Source organism: Lissotriton vulgaris, chromosome 6 (assembly GCF_964263255.1).
Source record: "Lissotriton vulgaris chromosome 6, aLisVul1.2, whole genome shotgun sequence".
NCBI lineage: Eukaryota > Metazoa > Chordata > Amphibia > Caudata > Salamandridae > Lissotriton > Lissotriton vulgaris.
The window spans coordinates 1,404,902,095-1,404,920,209 of NC_141694.1; the positions used below are offsets into that span (position 1 = coordinate 1,404,902,095).

The 18,115-nt window shown below is 41.6% G+C and overlaps 1 protein-coding gene across 5 annotated transcripts in view; it reads left to right on the forward strand.

Annotated features, from left to right (window-relative positions):
* The window catches only part of RALGAPA2 (Ral GTPase activating protein catalytic subunit alpha 2), a 1,781,019-nt gene that overhangs the window by 583,737 nt on the left and 1,179,167 nt on the right, over positions 1-18,115 (forward strand). For all 5 annotated transcript variants that reach the window (XM_086927515.1, XM_086927511.1, XM_086927512.1 and 2 more), the window contains exon 12: positions 4,791-4,928. In XM_086927515.1, coding sequence (XP_086783641.1) covers positions 4,791-4,928 — 138 coding nt within the window. The remainder of the gene's footprint in view (positions 1-4,790; positions 4,929-18,115) is intronic.

The window sequence follows — 18,115 nt, forward strand, 5'->3', positions numbered from 1 at the left end:
CTCCTGGCAAGCTAAACAAGTGATCGTCCCTCGCTTTAAAAAGGCCTGTTGGGGTGGTAGGAGCTTTCGTCACTGTGCTACAAAGGCATGCCTGCCTTTCCATCTTAGAAACTCAACTGAGCTCCTCCCCTTCAGCAAGGAATTGAAAACAAGGCTTTTTACATGAACAGTTCCATCTTATTTACTTCCAGGTAGGCAGTGCTCAGCGCCAGGACACCCCAGGGTAACAGAGCGCTTTAGTATTCTTAGTAACATTAACATTAACAATGCTTAACAGTATTCCTGTGAAGACCTTCCCTCCTCATCATGAGATCTTCGATATTTGGACAAAGATTCTAATGTGTCTCACTCCTACTTAGATCCTGGTCCTGCAGGTCTCATGGCCTCCTGTTGGTGCCCCAGTCAGATGGCAGATGAGTGCCCTCAAGTGGTGTGTTAGGAGACAGTGGTTGCAACATCAAGGGAGCCCTGTGTCTCAGGAACAGGTCTTCCACTTATTGCACCAAGGTCTGCCCTGGTAAATGGATATCTCAAACCTCCTGAGTGGGGTCACCATTTCAGCCCCTAGGAGGCTCAGGCTACTGTGGTCACCGAACCTCTGCCTTTTTGCTGTACTAGGCTGCTTAACTAGGCAACAGAACTGCATGGGCCTCTGGTCTGTGTCGAAGCAGTGCTTGCACATAAATATGCTCTACCTGCAGGCAGTCTGTCTTGCCCTGACGGCCTTCTTTCCTTCAATCTTCTGGTGCAATGCCTTTTTTCCTACAACAGCGGCGCCTCTGTCCATTATATCAACAGACAGGGAGGAGGTGGTAGGGGACCCTATAGGGAGGAGGTGGTAGGGGACCCTATGTTTGGTAAGCGATTTCCTTATATAAGTGGATGCACCAAAAAGGTTTCTTCCTAGGTCAGCTCAGCTGGCAGGCTTTATCATTGTCAGGATATATGCTCTTAATTGACTTTTACTATTGGATCTTGAGTGTTAGCTACATCCTGATGTGTCCGATGTGATCTTCTTGAGATTGGGGTTTCCATTTGTGTATCACAAATTGCTCTATAGTTCAGTTAGTCTCTGTGCTTGTGTATGTTTTCACTGATCCTGCTCACATCCAGAATGCTGCTGATAGTACAGAAAATTGTGGCCTGGCAGATTCTGATTTCTCTAGACTGGGCTAGGAGGCTTTCTTACACCAAACTCATGGCATTCAGCATTTGTAGACCTCTTCCCCTCCTGCGCAAAGCAGACCTGCTCAATTGGCAGGATGGTCAGGCCCTCCACCTCAATCCCCAGATGCTGCTGTTACACATGTGGAAATTTAGCTGGCCCACCTAAAATCCTTTTGCTTTCCTAATGAGGTCACAAACGTTGCCACAAAATCCATTTATTCAGGCATGTGGAACAGATATGAGCAGTGGAAGGCATTGATCCTTTCACGTCTTTGCTTTCCAACAACTTGAGGTTTGCATTGTTCCTTAAACAGCAAGGTCTGGTGGTGACTGGTTAAAGGCTACCTAGCAGCTCTATATCCTTTCACGTCCCTTCCTGATCAACTTCTCTTGCCCATCCTTTTCCAAGGTGATTTTGCCCCTTCATTTTTTTTTTGTCTGTTTTTTTGAGTTTTCAATCAACAATACAGACTTACACAGTATTTAACACATTTTATGTTATCCATTAGGCTGGAATCTTAGTTCACAACGAGCATTAAATCAGATGTAATCGGGACATGTGTGTGCTTCTAGCTGTAGCTAGCACATGCTTCGACTACACGTATATTGAGCCGTAAAACCATCTGCACACACTTTCTACTTGTGTACAACGTGTGTCAACCCTGTGATTACTGACTGTTGAATGTTCTGTTAACAGAGGAGATGGGTATTAAGAAAACGGGACAACATAAAACATGACTGTTAGTTGTATGTAAAACTGGAGCTCTTCCTGGTCCCCCACATCAGTGTGTCCCCATTTTTCTCTATTGTAAGTAAAGTCTTGCGTCTGTCCTAGGACCCATGGCGAGCAGTGCGCGGTCGTGTGTGGCAGCTTTGAACCCTCAAATACATTGTCATTTGAACCTGCTTTCCTCCCTTAGAGCGAGGTCTGGAGAGTTGCTTTCAGCTGGGGGTGGCTTGCCTATCTCAGCGCTGTACATGTTTTACAGCCTGATCAGTATTGCATCCCAGCTTGTATCAATTGGAGTCATATGGATACCCAGTGTGTCCTTCCGACGCAGCGCAATGCTACGATTTTTGCTTAAGTCCATATTAGCATGGAGCGCCTTCACGCCAGTATGTGGGGGCCGTAGAGGCCTTACACTTTCTGTTTACCAGCTTCTTAGCTAATGCAATTCCTAGGTCTAAGAAGCTGGATGTCACCTTATGTTTCTTGCTTATACGGTAAAGGTGTAGGATATAGGTCTCCCACTCAAAGGGGAGGGTGCTCTGTGTGCATTGAGAATGGGCGTCTGCTATCACCTTCCATTATTCCAGCAGGCTGTGGCATTCCCATAGCTTGTGTAACAGGTCTGCGTTTGTGAGGTGGCAGCGGGGGCAAGCAGAGTCATTGCAACCAAAATATCTGTTGCGTTTAGTCGGAGTGAGGTTTGCATACAGAATTGTATTTGGCGGAAGCGCATATTCCTGGGGATATGTGTAAGCCCTCTAATACCAAGACCCAATCAGAATCTGTAAGTGTGCAGTTCGGGTCACCTTCCCAGTGGAGCCTTAATGGTGTCAGTGTGATTGCTGTATGTTGCCTGAGGTAAGGGGCAAACCACCGAATGAGGTGTCCGCCGCGCCCCATCACATGATGGTACTAGATTGTAAGGTGTGTTGGAGGCTCGCTGGTCATGTTCCCCCATGTAGTGGCTGCAGCGGTTACGAGTGATCGGTGCAGCAGGGGAATTGGTCTGGGTGTAACCCTTCTTCATTAGCTAGCGTATTAGGGCGCCCTCCCTGTTCAAATCTCCCATATTTTGAATCCTTGCTTCCCGCCACCCGTGGAATTCGGCTGCCGTGGGTATGGATATGGTGCTCCCCCTGGGTGTGCCCTCTTGTGGTAAGGCAGGTGCGTATGGTCTCACATTTCTAGTGATATACAGGCTCGGTGATAACATCTTTATGCTACATTGAGTAGCAACGGCTATGGTGGTTTCATCTTTGCACAGAGGTGAAAACACTTGGTCAGAGCAGCTAGAGGCCAGGGTGGATGCGTGGTTGCTGTATTGTATAGTTGTCAATCGGCCAACCACCTAGTTACCCATTGCAGCATCTCCGCCAGGTAGTACTATTCCATGTTTGGTGCTGCTAGGCCTCCCTGATTCGTAGGCAGATAGAGCTTCTTAATAGCTACCCTATGCCGGGAGCCTCCCCAGATAAAGTCCTTTCAAGTGTTTGAAAGAGGGGTGGAGAGATATATAATGGCAGATTTGTGAAATAATATCGAAACCGTGGGAGAGTCACCATTCTCGTGCTCGTGAGTGCCACTTGACCCGTCACCAACAGCGGGAATGGTAATTTCGCCCCTTCATATAGCTTGGTCTTTCACTCTTCCAACTTTCGTTGCTCCTCTGCAGTCAATCAAAGAGGAGAAAACAAATGCCTAGACTGGACCTGAAGTGTTCAATATTCTACAACAACTTTGACTGCATTTGACAAGAGAGAGTGGATTATCCGCTTTTTGTCGTCTTCACTGGATGAGAAAAGTACAAGGTGGTGATAAAAATGCACCATTCGTGTTGGATCACCCTTTGTATCCAAATCTGCTATGCCTTGGCTAAATAATATGCTTGTAAAGCATTTGCGCTCATTCCACCTGGACTGTGACTGTTTCCACAGCTCTTTCAAGAGGTGTCCCAGTTGCAAACATTTGTCGAGCAGCTATGTGGTCATTTTTGCATACTTTTGCATAGCAATTCTGTCTCACATTTTATGCAGGTAATGATGAGTACTTTGCTGAAGCTGTATTGCATAATTCCCTTGGTTATCCAGCACTACTCTATCCCACCTGCCACATAGGTACTGCTTTGGAACTCGTTCTTATGGTGAGTAGTCTGCTGGAAGATAATTCCATCACAGCAAAAGTTGCATGACCTTGGTAAATATGTTGGTGGTGGATCCATATTTTCCCGATTACTCAGTTCTCCGTACTTTCTGGTGAGCTAGTGCTGCTTTTAAAATGATCCCAAGGTGTGCAAACTATTTGTGTGTTGTATTTGTCGTGGTGGTGGCTCTCTTAATTCCTTTCTGCATACCTTGATGAGGAGTGAGAAAGGATTTCAGGAACTGATGTCAAAGTGTGCCTAATTTACCCCATTGATGCAAACCTGCAGACAGGGCTGCACCTGTTGCAATGGAGAGCCATTCCTGGGGTGGAGGGGGGCGGGGGGGACTTGTTATGGACCTCTGGAAAGAGTATTCAGAGGGAGAAGAATCGTCGACAGGAAGATTATTATCCACCATAAACATAGTTACCGAAAATAAGTAACTTATTGTTCTTGAAAAATGGTCTTTATATATGGAGCTCTTATTTGCTTTATAGCCTTTTCTTGTCACTTAAGTCAGAAACCGAAATGTAGGCAAGAAATGCTGCAATGTGTTGGTCTTTTCTTTAAATATTTCTTTCCACGGTAACCAAGTGATTCATACCATAATTGTGATTGACATTTATGTCTAGTTTCTTTAAAATAATGTTGGATATGCTTAGCATTGCTATTACAGAAATGCCAAGTACGTACTTCTCCTACTTATGCATGGCAATCTTGTACCAACTATTATCAACACATTTTTCTTAAAAGGTCTTCTCTGAACATTCTGGGCACAAGCGATCCTCTAGCTGGGGAAGAACTAATTCCTTCACCAATGCTGTTAACAGAGGGTGTGTTTTTGAAGAGGAAAACAAGGATGTTAAAGCAGGTGATCAGGCTGCATTACAGGTATGGAATTAATGTAAAAAGTAGAAATATCCTTGTTCTAAAATATGACAATAATACATCCCAATCAGATTTATTTAATGTGCAATATTTTCCATTTTGTATGCCAGTGATATTTAGTATATTAAAATATGTATTTATTTCCCCAGAGGAATAACTCTTTTCTTCAAGTGTTTTCCCTTCATTCTTGTGCAGATTTTCATATCTGTGAAAAGCGAAGGACTCAGCAGACGTAAAATCAAGTTCTTGAAATAAATATATTGATTCCAAGGTAGTTAGTCACATATCGATTTGGTAGATTTTGTTTCGATGGCACTGGGGCTCAAACATAATCAATCTCTCCATCTTTTATTTGCACATATTCATTTATATTGGATTTGGATTCCTTATGTGGTTGCATAAATCTTCATATATCACTTCTGAAGTTTTTATAGTATACACAATATTTGCATATACCAGGACTTTTCTTTTATTTCTGCCATCAGACTGACATATTTATACCTTAGTTTCTAGAGAGAATTCAGACATTTTTAGAGTAACCTTTCAGCTGTTAGGGTTAGTTTTCCCTGCTGCGGCCTTACTGCAGTTTAATTTTCCCCCTTTTGTTTTTCAATAGTTCTGTTTCAACATATGGCCTAGTTAAAACAAATAGTACTGATTTATGAGGATTATATTATATTTCTCAGTTTCATGGAGAGTTTTGCAACCTAAAAACAAAAGAAGGGGGTGGTGTGGTATCCATTTAATGGGCAGTAGGTCTGGAGAGCCTATGATGGATAGTACAAATGTAATGGATTTAGTCCTTCTTTACCATCCCTCCCGGCCCCTGAGATCCGTTCTGCAGACTAGGTTTGTTGTACCTAAAACCAGACTGGCTCAAGTGAAAGGTCGTTCTTTTTTCCTACTTGGGGCTGACTTTATGGAACTCCCTGTCAGCGGCCTTGAGAGATTCAGCATCCCTCCTCACTTTCCATAAGGGCCTACAAACCTAGCTTTTCTAACTTGGGCTACTGCTTCTTCCTTCCGCTCCTACTCTCTCCCTGTGCCAGGAAACCCTTTGGGTTAGCCGTGCGCACACTACAAGTTCCGTAATATTAATGTTAGCATAGTTGGATAACGCTGAAATTTTGGTGTGGTTGCACAAACTTTGTCTGCCATTTTAAGTTTGCTTTCTGATTTAACCTGGGCTAAGAGACCTTCATTAGCAAGAAGAAAGTCCATTCTTGTAGAAGACGTTGCACATTAGCTTTCAAAGCAAAGCCTACCCAGATGTTGCAGGGAAGTCCGAGTGGAAGATCGCGTTAGTGCATTGAAGCAGTCTACTTGCATAAAACTGAAGAGATGACAATTAGACAACTATTTGGAAATGTAACTCATGAACGGCCACAGTCTAGTGATCCAGTCTGCTTGGACTCCTACGAAGACTAATTTTTCATGAACCACTTAGAGAACATCTATATGCTGATAACCTTCTTTCACAACACTCTCCTCTGGCTCTTCACAGAAGGCTAATGCGAAAGGAAAATCTCTCACTGTTCCCTCCCTAAGACAGCAATGCTGAAACCATCTCCGCTAAACTCTAGCTGGTGGCTTAAGTATGTGAATTTCCTCTTGAAAGGAAACCCAGTTATGGCACACCAGCAATAGAAAAACAGTGTGCATTGTGTTCTTTTATGTGGTTACTGAACACAGATTTAACATCAGGCATTAATATTGCTTATTTCAGTAATGTTAAGACACATTTCTCTTTGTTGTGACATTGATGTTATAGTCTTTCACCCTAACTTATGGGATCAAGTCTTAGTATAAAAATGAACACTCTGCCAAAATGGTGTTTTTTTTTCTCGGTTTTTTTTGTGTCCTCATTACGAAACAGGTTAAAGTTAGGAGATTATCAGGGACCATTCTCTTACTCCAAGCTTTCCTTATTTTCCCGAGGATCTGGACCACATCTTTCCGGCATTTCAGAGAAAGGGAACCCCTTACTTCCATATACTTGTAAGGAGAAAGATTCTTATTTCGAATTGGGGTGAGCTAGCCATTATGGCTACTCTTGCAAGCCTTCCTCCAATAGTGTTGCGATAGCGTAATTATTGGACTTTTAGTGGACTATGATGAGAAATCCGAACAAATGACTACCACAACATCTACAAAAGAAAACCATAACTTAAATCAACCCTTATGAAACTCTTCCCATATATCCCAGAATTTATATTTTTTAGAGGCTAGCCTCTTATTTTTGTCTAAGTTATACACTCTAATAACTGACGCAAGCCATTCACTGTAGGTCGGAGGGACAGGACTTATCCATTTTAAACAGATCTCCCTCCTTGCCAGGAGGATCAACATGAAAATTTAATTTTCCTGGGCTTTAGAGAAAGATATTACTGCATTCATGCCTGTCACCCCAAAAATAACTAAGTCCATACTTACAGTTAGTTGTCTTCCCATTACCCCTTCTAACGTAATACCCACATCCTTCTAGAAGCCATCGAGACTGGGACACCACCAGAACATATGCAAGTCGTCGGCCATCTGTAGACCACATTTTGGACAGCTCCTCACTATGGACCCGTTCATTTTGGATAGCCTTTTCGGGGTCCAATAGTCTCTATGAATGGTGAGTAAATGATGTCTTTTAAGAGCAGCAGACGTTACAATCGACCAGCATTTGCTCATAGATATTTGCCATGTATTACATGTATCCAGCGTCGGCAGGTCTTTCCCCCAGATACTCTCTGGAATCCGGAGGTCATCCTCCCCAGCTGAAATTAGCGCCCAGTACCAGAGGATGCTTCTTTCAGGAACGGTTTTTTAACCTGCATCTTTATTTCTAGGGAGATGTTACCTTTTCTAGTTTCTTTGAGTGACTTAGTCCAGCTCAATAGTTGGTAATATTTGAATTTCGATAGTGTGGAATTCGTGCATTGTGATAATATTTCCCAGTCAAGAAGCTTGTTCTGAAACAGGAGTTGCCCCCATTCTACTAATCCTGCCGATTTTAGCTAAACTGTCCCTGAGGCAGTCTGGTGTAGTCTGGGAATCCCAAATCGGGGCCTTATCGCTGTAGAAGGGGATATCTAATGTAGATCTGACACAATACCACAACCTAGCGGCTGATTTCAAGATCTTCAATTATATTTTTTTAAAGAACTTCGGGTGACCGAATTTGTACAAAAAGTGGCTGGTGTTATTTGTTAATTTTTGTAGAAATAAAGGGTAAGTTTCGTAAGAGCCCAACAACATCCTACTATTTTTAAATTGGAAGGCCCTGCAATATTCCAGGAGGTCTGGACAAGCTATACCTCCCTGCTCCTTCTTTCTCCTTATTTTATGCCAGGCGATTCTTGGTCTTTTTGAGGACCAGATAAAGCTGGATAATTCTCCCTGGATCTTTTTTATGGTTTCTCTTTTAAACTCAAGCAGGATAGCGCTAAAAATGAAGGTAAATTTCGGCAAGATTGCCATTATTATAATATTAGATTTACCCAAGAATGTTAAAGGAAGTCCGCTCCATACTTTCAGAAGCTTTTTTTACCTCAACATCTACTCTGTGAATGTTAGTATGGGTTATTTTATCAAGATCTTTTACGAGATCGATACCCAAGTATCTTATTTTTTCCTTACAAAAAGGGGATAAAAAAATCCTCATTCCAGCTCATGGTTTCAGTTTTAGTTTGATTTATCTGATAACCAGATAACTTCCCAAAGCTATTAGGGTCTCTTCTGTTGTTTTAAGAGCCTCTTTTAAGTCTGAAGTGAAAATCATGAGGTCATCTGCTTAAAGAGCTACTTTCTTATGCCACCCTTGATAGTGAAAGGGGGAGATTCCTAAGGCACTCTGCGATCTGCTCAATATAGAAATTAAGAAGCAGGGGAGAGAGGGGACACCCTTGGCGAGTTCCTCTACCTATCTGAATATTGCTTGTTAGATTGCCATTAATTATTATTTTAGCTTTAGGAGAGTTATAGATGTTTTCTACCATTTTTAAAATGTTTTCCCCCAAATTAAATTTCTTTAGAACCTCGCTTAAGTAGCACCAGTTAACTCTATCGAACGCTTTAGCAGCGTCAATTGTAATTATCGATAGAGGAATTTTCTCTGTGATGGCAATATCTATTGCTCCAATCAACTCGTGTGTAAGATCTTGAAGGTGTCTTCCTGCCACAAAGCCCTTCTGATTAGAGTTTATTAGTGTCCCCGCGATTTTCCCTAGTCTTTTTGCCATGATTTGGGAGAAGATTTTGTAATCACAATTTAGGATAGATATTGGGCGGTAAGACTCAAATTTTTTCGGGTTTTTACCCGGTTTCAGAAGAATAGAGATGGTTGCATCATTCCATGACTCCGGGATTCTATCATTATTTATAAAGATCTTATTAAATAGCGCTGTTAATTGGGGGACCAGTGTGTCTTTCAGTTTCATGTAGATGTCATTTGGGAGGGCATCAGGACCTGCTGCCTTACCTCTTTTTAAATTTCTTATCGCTATGTCTACCTCTTCTGTTGTTATTTCTTTTTCTTCAGAGGATAGAACAGGGATGTTTTGCGCGTCTAGAAATTTGGTTATTTCTTCGGTTTTTGGGTTGCAGTCCTCTGTATAGAGGTTAGAGAAGAAGGCTGAGAATTCCTCCTTTATTACTGCTTCTTCAGACCCATTTTGGGAACTGTCTGTTGGGTCTATACTGACGATTTTATTTCTGGCTTGGTCTGTTTTGATCTTCCAAGCAAGCATTTTCCCGCAACCCTCTCCATATTCATAATGGGCGAGTTTACTACATTCCCATCTCTCTCTAATTTTACCCTCTAATAACACTGATAAACTTTCTTTCAGTTTAAGCCATTCCTTATATAGGTCTTGACTACTCTGGGATGAAGTATCTGTGGATATCTGCAGATCCAGTGTTTTTATATTCTCTTCTATTCTCTGGATCTCTTTTTTGACCTCCCTTGATCTATGAATAGTTAGGCCACAGATCTTGCCCCTTATTACTGCCTTATATGCCTCCCACACCGTTTGAGGTGGAGCACTCCCGTTGTTGTCCTGAAAATATAGCTCCTGTTTGAGTTGGTCAATAATAACAGGGTCTAGGAGAACTGAGCGGTCCAGTGTCCATCTCGGAATCGTTATATCGTTATTTATTCTTAACGTAATTTGGACGGCAGAGTATTTTCTACTAACCCCTGATCTACTAAAAAATAATCAATTCTTGATTGTATACCAAGCTTCTTGTTGTTAAAGGTAAATCTGTCTTGTTTGACACCCTTCTCTTTTCATACGTCGATAAGGCTTAAATCACTTTTATACACTCCCAACCATTCCCTCCTTTTTGGCAAACTTGACTGGTTCCCTCTAGGATGCCGATCTACTTTTGGATCTAAGATGATATTAAAATCTCCACCCAAAATCACTGGAGATGTTGCCGAAATATATTGGGAGTATAGTGACTGGAGTGGAGTAGGATCATCTGTATTTGGTCCATAGTATCCAACCACAGTAAAAGTGTTACTAAGTATGCTGACATTAGCTATTGCCCATCTCCCCTTAGGGTCTATCTCAGGTGATAAGATTCTTGCTTTCAAAGATTTTTTTAAAAAGGATAGCAACCCCTTTTATAACACACTGTTGATCAGTGCATATGTAAGAGTCGACCCAGTGGAGGGTTTTATTTATCTCTTCCCATTCTTTTTTAAGTAAGTGTGTTTCTTGTAAGATTACAATTTTGCTATCAATAGATTTCAGATATTTAAAGATTTTCCGTCGCCTGCTCATAGTTCTTATCCCGTTGACATTCCAAGAAGTTATTTTTATATTCTTTAGATTTCTTCCCATCTCTTCCTGTTAGTTAGCTGAATTCCATTGTTAACAAGCTGGGCCTTGATTACCCCCTTTTCTTTAAAATCGACATCATGCTGAGGACATTTTTCTTTGTATTTTTTTAAAAATCACTCCCTCTTTAAGGTCCTATTTCAAAGTGCAGGACAAGGCTCAGAATAAACTCGCCATGGAAAGCTCTACTTCCCCAGTACCAACAGAAGCTCTAACGGGTGATCCAACCAGCACTCCGGCAGAGGTCTTCACGAAGGAGCCAGAAAATCATTTGCAGGCAGGGTTGTTGACTCCGGCTCTAGCCCAGGGTTCAATCCAAAGTTCGCCGCCCTGCCAGAATTCGAGTCAGGCTCAAAGCACACCCCAGACCCTACTGGATTTGTGTCTAATTGCCCTTCTATGAGTCCTCCCTCGATTCCGATTAACACTAATACTAACTCTAACAATCCTCAGAGTGACTCACGAAACAGTACGGAGGTCTTGTTGGAAAAGATGCTCGAGGAGATGAGGCCCAGATTCAAAGTATCAGAAGATAACCAGAATAAGCTGCATGAAAGATTTGAATCTATGGACTCCAAGCTATTAGCTCTAAATGATAGTCTCCTCAGTGGAAGCAGAAGCTGAGGGCCTGGCTAGGAGAGTAGAGCTAACCAAACTGAATATTAGAGACTTGAAGGCAAAGGACAAACGCATAGAGGATAAGTTAGAAGCTTTAGAAAATCAGTCCAGAAGGTGCAATTTGAGATTTCTTAATGTTCCGGAAGGGCAAGAAGGGTCGGACACAAAGAAATTTATAATATCACTTATAGAGGAGCACTTCCCATGGAGTAAAACCCTTGATCTGGAAGACAATATTCAGCGGCTACATCGTGATCCTTTTGGGAAGGCTAAAGAGAGGAAGAACCCAAGAAAGATCCTAGTGAACTTTAGAATTTACAATCTCAAAGAGAGAATCCTGAGTGAAGCCCTGAAAAGTGGGGCGTATAACTGAGATGACTGGTCTTTTAGGATTCGATCCGACATTGCGAAAGTGACACAAGACAGGCAATGGGAGCTGGGTCAAAAAATGCCCGAACTAAAAGCACTTGGGGCAACTGTCCAAATGAAGTTTCCAGCCTCACTTAGGATAATGTGGAGGAATAAGATGTACAACATCAGAGATCCTCAGGAAGTCGATTCTCTCTTAAAACAAATGCGCGACCAGATTCAAATACATTCACATTCTTAGCTTAAATGCATTCAATAGTGAAGTAGTAAAGTATTGAAAGCAGTGGTAGCAATAGCAGTAGCACCCTCATAAAAATGTTATGCACTCAGGCACGGGTCTCTAAGTGGACTATAATTAAGGCCCAAAGGAAAGGGAAGCTTTCCCAGGGAGGGAGTGTGTCTCCCCGTGCCTTCTTCTTTCGTTTTTTTTCTGTTTATTTCTCCCAATCACAATTGGTTTTATGTATACACTAGAAGGGAGGAGGGGGGGGGGCACACGGGGGATGGGAGCAAAGTAGGGAAAAATACAAAAAAAAGTCCTCAGCATGATGTTGATTTCTGCCAAAATGGTGTTGCTAAATAGACTCTTGCAAATTCAAACTGTGATGCCCGGTATTGGTCTCTGTCTTATATTTTTCAAATGTACATACCTCAGTTTATTCAGCTGAAGAATCACTCCTTCCGAAACTTCAGTGTTGTGTATTCCCCTGGATTTCTTTTCTTTTTACATTTTGGACTTCCGTTGTTGGCATATTTGGACCTATGGGAAATGGAAGGTATTGTGCCTTTCCAATTGCGATTAATTGGCTAACCCCAGGTGATATATTTGTCTTTTAAACAGAAATTGCCCAAGAGTGAAGAAAAACCAGATTCTAATACAAATATAATTTGTAAAAAGTTGTTTCTCTCTATCAAACCAGTAGAGCCAGGCTCTCATCTGCTCTGCATCCAAGGATAGCAGGAAGGTGCTCCTTATTGCCCTGTGCACAGTCACTTAATTGTAAAATCTTTTTGGTGTTATTCCACAAAACCTGTAGGGGTAAACCTTGATTTGTCTGGATAGATCAAATTTGGAAAGTATTGGTTTAGTATTGCAGCCAAGATTGCTGCAAATAGTTTTACATCACCGCTCAGCAGTGAGATAGAGCAGTACAAGCTTCAGCTCGTTGCGTCCTTCCTATGTGAATGATTGAAGTTTTAGGTTCAGTCATGGTGTTAAAATATTTTGTTTTTTTAAACAGATTTGTGCTAAAAAAAAAAATTTGATCATAATTGTGGATTGGAATTGTGCAGTAGGTTTAATGAAAGATAGGAAAGAATCCTTCAGGACCAGTGACTTTTCCGTTCGTCAACTTGGCTATGCAGGAGATTATTTCCTTGGGTCTGATGAGTTAATGTAGTGCTTCTGTTGAGTATTATGTTTGCAACTGCACAGGTGAGATGGTAAAGTTGTATACCTATGGCTGATGCTTATGCAGCTTGGTAAAGCTTACCATAGTAGGAACTATGAGCTTCAGCGAGGCCTTGTCTGACATTTTCTCAATTGCATTTATCTATTTTGCGGTCTACTTTTTTATGTGTGGCCTCTGCCACAAGTCAATATCTTTCCCTCCCTGTGACCCCCATGGTAGTATCTTTGTTTAAGGTACACCAGAGCATATTCTGCTTTGTCTGTGTCTAAGGCTGTCAGCTGGGTTCTGGTTACTCTGATCTTGGAGTTCCTGTACATGGGACACCAAGGAGTCATGGACTGTTCTTCAGTCTTTGTAGTAAGCTTTTGTTATGTTCTGGGGATTCGGGTATGAGCGAGTAGAATGTTGAAGTGGAAATTGCACTGCTGCTGCTCAGGTAGGGCATGTTCCACTGTGTGACAGTTGGAGCGAGCCTGAGGAGACGCCAGCATTGGCTTCGTCTATGCTACATCTTGCTCATAAATGCACTTACGTACTTCCTAACCTGAGTTGGCGATCCTTCACCACAGCAGCAGGTTCTTAGTCTGCTGTGAGAAAAACTCGAGCCATGGTGTTCAGGATGTCCCACAAGGTACCTACACTCACTGCCCCATTGTCATTTTCCTGTATTTATTGCTGTAGGGTAAGCGCTAATGACTTTCTTAAAGAGGCATCTCTCAACATCGCCTCTCTAAGTCTCCACAGGCCTCTCTGGAGAATGAGTTTAGCTGTAGGATCAAAGAAATAGGGAGTGGTCTGATCGCATCATCGGACCAATATTAGAGCCTACGGCTTCATTGAGTAAAAGCCTTTTTTAACCCCTTCCATGCACATGACGAGCTCAGCTCGTCATGAGGCACAGTTGAGCTGTGCTGATGACGAGCTGAGCTCGTCATGACACCAGCAAAATGGCAATTTCCAGCACAGGGGAAAAATAACCACAGCAGCGATGTGGTTAAAAAACATGCCCGGTTTAATCCAGGCTTCCAACATTCAGATGGTAGCTGTCGATTTCATTCATTGTTTTTCCAGAAACTGAATGACATATTCAATTTAACTTGGATTTTTCTATTTATCAGTCCTGGAAAATTCTTCCTCCATATCTTCTATAATTATAGAGAAAGGATATAGTTGGATGTGTTGGTGGTATTGAATTCATTAGGTCTCCCTCAATTTTCAACCTAGTTTGCCATCAGATTCCCTTGGTGGCTAAGAATAATGTCTGATAGTCGTAGTAATTTGATATAATTATCCCTCCAAACTCTTTTTGATAGAGCAATACACCTTTTTTAAATTGGTTGATCAGCATGTCAATATTTCTACAGACAATTGTGGGAATTCCCTGTGAAAGCTTTGTGCTGCTGTATTCCATGAAACACTCATTTGAACCATAATGTAATAATCTTTGAAGTGTCAATAGGATTTGTTTACTCTTAATTTTTTCTAATTTATTAATAACATTGTGTGGAGACAGAGGGGTGTTGTCCTGGTGTCTTCACTGTGGTTGCCTTCCCTGTTGCTGTGTATGATATAATCTACAGACAGTACTGATGTCTTTGTGAACTATTATTATACGTACACATTGAGTTTATTAATAAATTGATTTATACCTCGACTGAGGACAGCATTATAATACGATGATGCACAAACAGAAATAGACAGATAACACCTTTTATCAGACCATTAGTGCCAAAATGTAATTATCTTTAAAATATTTTCAAGAAATTTGAAATTAAGTAAACTGTAGCATATTTGTTGTTTTGTGGCATGATTCAGTATAAATTAATTCATTCTTTATGCTTGTTTATCTTTTATTTAAGAAGTAATAGACCTAGATACTGTCTTCGAATGTCTGATAAAGCTGAACATAATTACAAAAAATTAAACCGGTGTTGGGGGTTCTCTCTGACAGAGATCATAATTAAGGGAGTCACACGTTTGTCCTGCCCATCAATGACTTAAAAGGCATAATTCCTATTCCTGTTATCATTATTAGTCGCCTCACTCTGTGTTCAACAAGAAGGAAAGGTAGTGATGGATCTGACCAGGTCGTACAATAGCAAGAAATGTTGTGTACATTTTTAGCTTTGTACAATATTCTACATCAACATTCTATCTCAATTTTGTAGTTTGAGGTTTTAGATATAGTCACAGATGTCTTGGGGTTCACATTTGAAGCAATTAAATTGTACACCAAAACCTGTCTATTACAAATTGTAAATTTAAAATAAAGGTTCCTTGCTAACGCGGGTTCCTTAATAGATTTTCATATAAAAATGTGCTCCGATATGCTCCAGGGCATGTCATAAACAGCATCTCTATCAAATGCCTAACAAAAATGAATGTGTTCTTCTGTAACAAAACTGGTGCACACGTAAAGCGCTTTGATACCCGATGTCTCGGGTCTAGTTTACGCTATATAAAACTAAAAAAAAATACTTTAACATGTGCTTGGACATATATGCTGGATAATCCAAGCACTAATCGCAGTATTTGGACATCGGATTGGTGGGTTTAGAGTGGAAAATATTTGTAATACCTTCCCCTTAAAGGCATTTAGGGAATGCCAATTATAATTTGGTGTATAAGTTTTGTTCATTACTTGCATCACTTGAAAAAGTTCTACCCATATATCAGTAGACATGTTTTACTTGCATTAAGGTTCTATTATATATATTTTTTGCTTTCTTCCTCAAAAAGGTTAAGATCTTGGTTTTAAAAACATTAATCTTTAAAAAAAAATGGGTGTATAATTATTCATCTGTCAAGTTCTGCTGAAGGCTTATCATAGTTAATAAAAAAGAAATTAAAACTACATCCTTAGCATAGATATAAATGTGTAATGAGTTGGAACCCATTTTTTGCGGCTAATGTTTTGAATTCATAAACTGCAGCAGTATGTGGTTGAGATACAAGGGGAACAAAAGGGGAGCTAACAACTTCGTTTCAGACCTTTCTGTGTTTTGATCGATGGTGATAGACGTTTGTTTACCCACAACAATATTTTGCAGCATCTTTATCACTGGAAAGACACAGTCAATCTCTTTGAGTTTGTTGGTATATCTAGTGCCAACCATTTCTACCACAGTGTGTTGGACTTGGCTGTTTTTGCAGGGTTAGCCCCAAACCTTTTGCTTCTTCCTTCTATTTTTTCCTGACCTGTTTTTGTTAGCTATATGACTTAGGGCACTTTACTTCTGCTGATCAGTGCTAAGGTGCATATGCTGTCTGAGTAAATTGTGTTTATGGATTGGTGTTTCCGTGATTGGCATATTTGATTTACTGGTAAGTCCCTAGTAAAGTCCACTGAGTGTGCCACAGCCTGTAAATCCACCCACATTAGTAGCCCTGAAAAGGTATCTCAGACCACTGCCATGGCAGTATCTGTGCATAATTTTAAACTGCTATGTCTACCTGCCAAGTGCACCCACTTGCCAAGCCCTAACCTTCCCTTTTCTTACATATAAGGCACCCCTATGGTAGTCCCAAGGTACCCTCATAGGCAGGCTGCAGTGTATGTGATAGGTAGAACATGTGCTTGTGTGTGTGACATGTCCTGATAGTGAAATACTGCCAATTTTGCTTTTCACTATTTAAAGGCTATCGGCCTCACAGGCTAGAATGGTAGATGCATTGTAACATCCTACAAGTATAACTTCCCATTGGGACAATATAGAGAAATAAAGTTTAGTCTCTCTGAACTCTGAATTTAATAACACATCTTTTAGTAAAGATGGTTTTTAAATTGTGTGTTTGAAAATACCACTTTTAGAAAGTAGACATTTTCTTTGTTAACTATTCTTTGTGCCTCTGCCTATTTGTGGATTGACTGTCTGGTTTTAGAGTGACAGGAGCTGGGGATGTGGATTCACTGTAGACAGCCACTGGGGGTCGGGGGGGTTGGTTGAGGTGTACCTGGCCCTTCCTGGATGACTCAGAGCTGAGCTGAATAGACCTTGGCTGCATTTAGAATATTGGGAGGAGTTTTCCTTGCACCTGTGCCTGTCGTCCTTGCACAATGCTGTCTCCACCCCCTGTGGTCATTCTGCACCAGTGAGGAGAGGACTGGTTTAGACTGGGCTCAGAGACCCTTGCACAAAGAGAACAAAGACAAAATGGGATATAAGTAGTAGACCTTAAATGCCAGAACTTTAGATCACTTCTGGACTCAAGAGAAACCTTTGCCAATGGCAAGAATTGGAAAGCTGTGATGAGGAGTATGCCCCCTTTGCTGTATGTTGTGTGAGGCTGGCCTGCAGTTGCTGTTTCTGCCAAGGAAGAAGACAAAGACTGGAACTTTGCTGTCACCCTGCTTGAAAAAGAATCTCCAAGAGCCCGTGTGTGCAGACCTCCTGTTCTGAAGTCTCAGGGACATAAATACTTCACCCCCAGCTCCCCTGAACTCTGTTGCTGAGAGTTCTGACCTGCCAGGAGATGCCTATTCCAATTTTGGGCCTCTGGAGGTTGTTCCTGCTGTTGGGAGCTGGAAGACGAGAAGAACTGAAGAAAGTGACGCATCGCTCATCTTGTGGCTGTTTTTCCAGACACAGCACCGTCGTGCAAGCAGAATCTCCACGCATCGCCACACCGCTACCTAAATCAACGCAGCGCCTGTCATAGCTGCAAGGACCAATGCTTCGAGGGATTGTGGCCGAAGAAACCAACGCAGTGCCGCTCGACGCCACTGCATCGATTGCCAACGCATCTCGGATTTCCACACATCGCACCTATGCAGTAAGTGTTCCCTGATGATTCACCTGCGGACCAGAATAGTCTTGCGGTCTACACATCACTTCCCCCTACAGTCCTGATTCGACACATCACTTCTCCTGCATGCAGCAGAACTGTCGCATCGCCTCCCCAAGGACTCAGGAACTGAGGAATCTCTTTTTTTCTCAACACTTCCTTCTCTGCGGCTGTT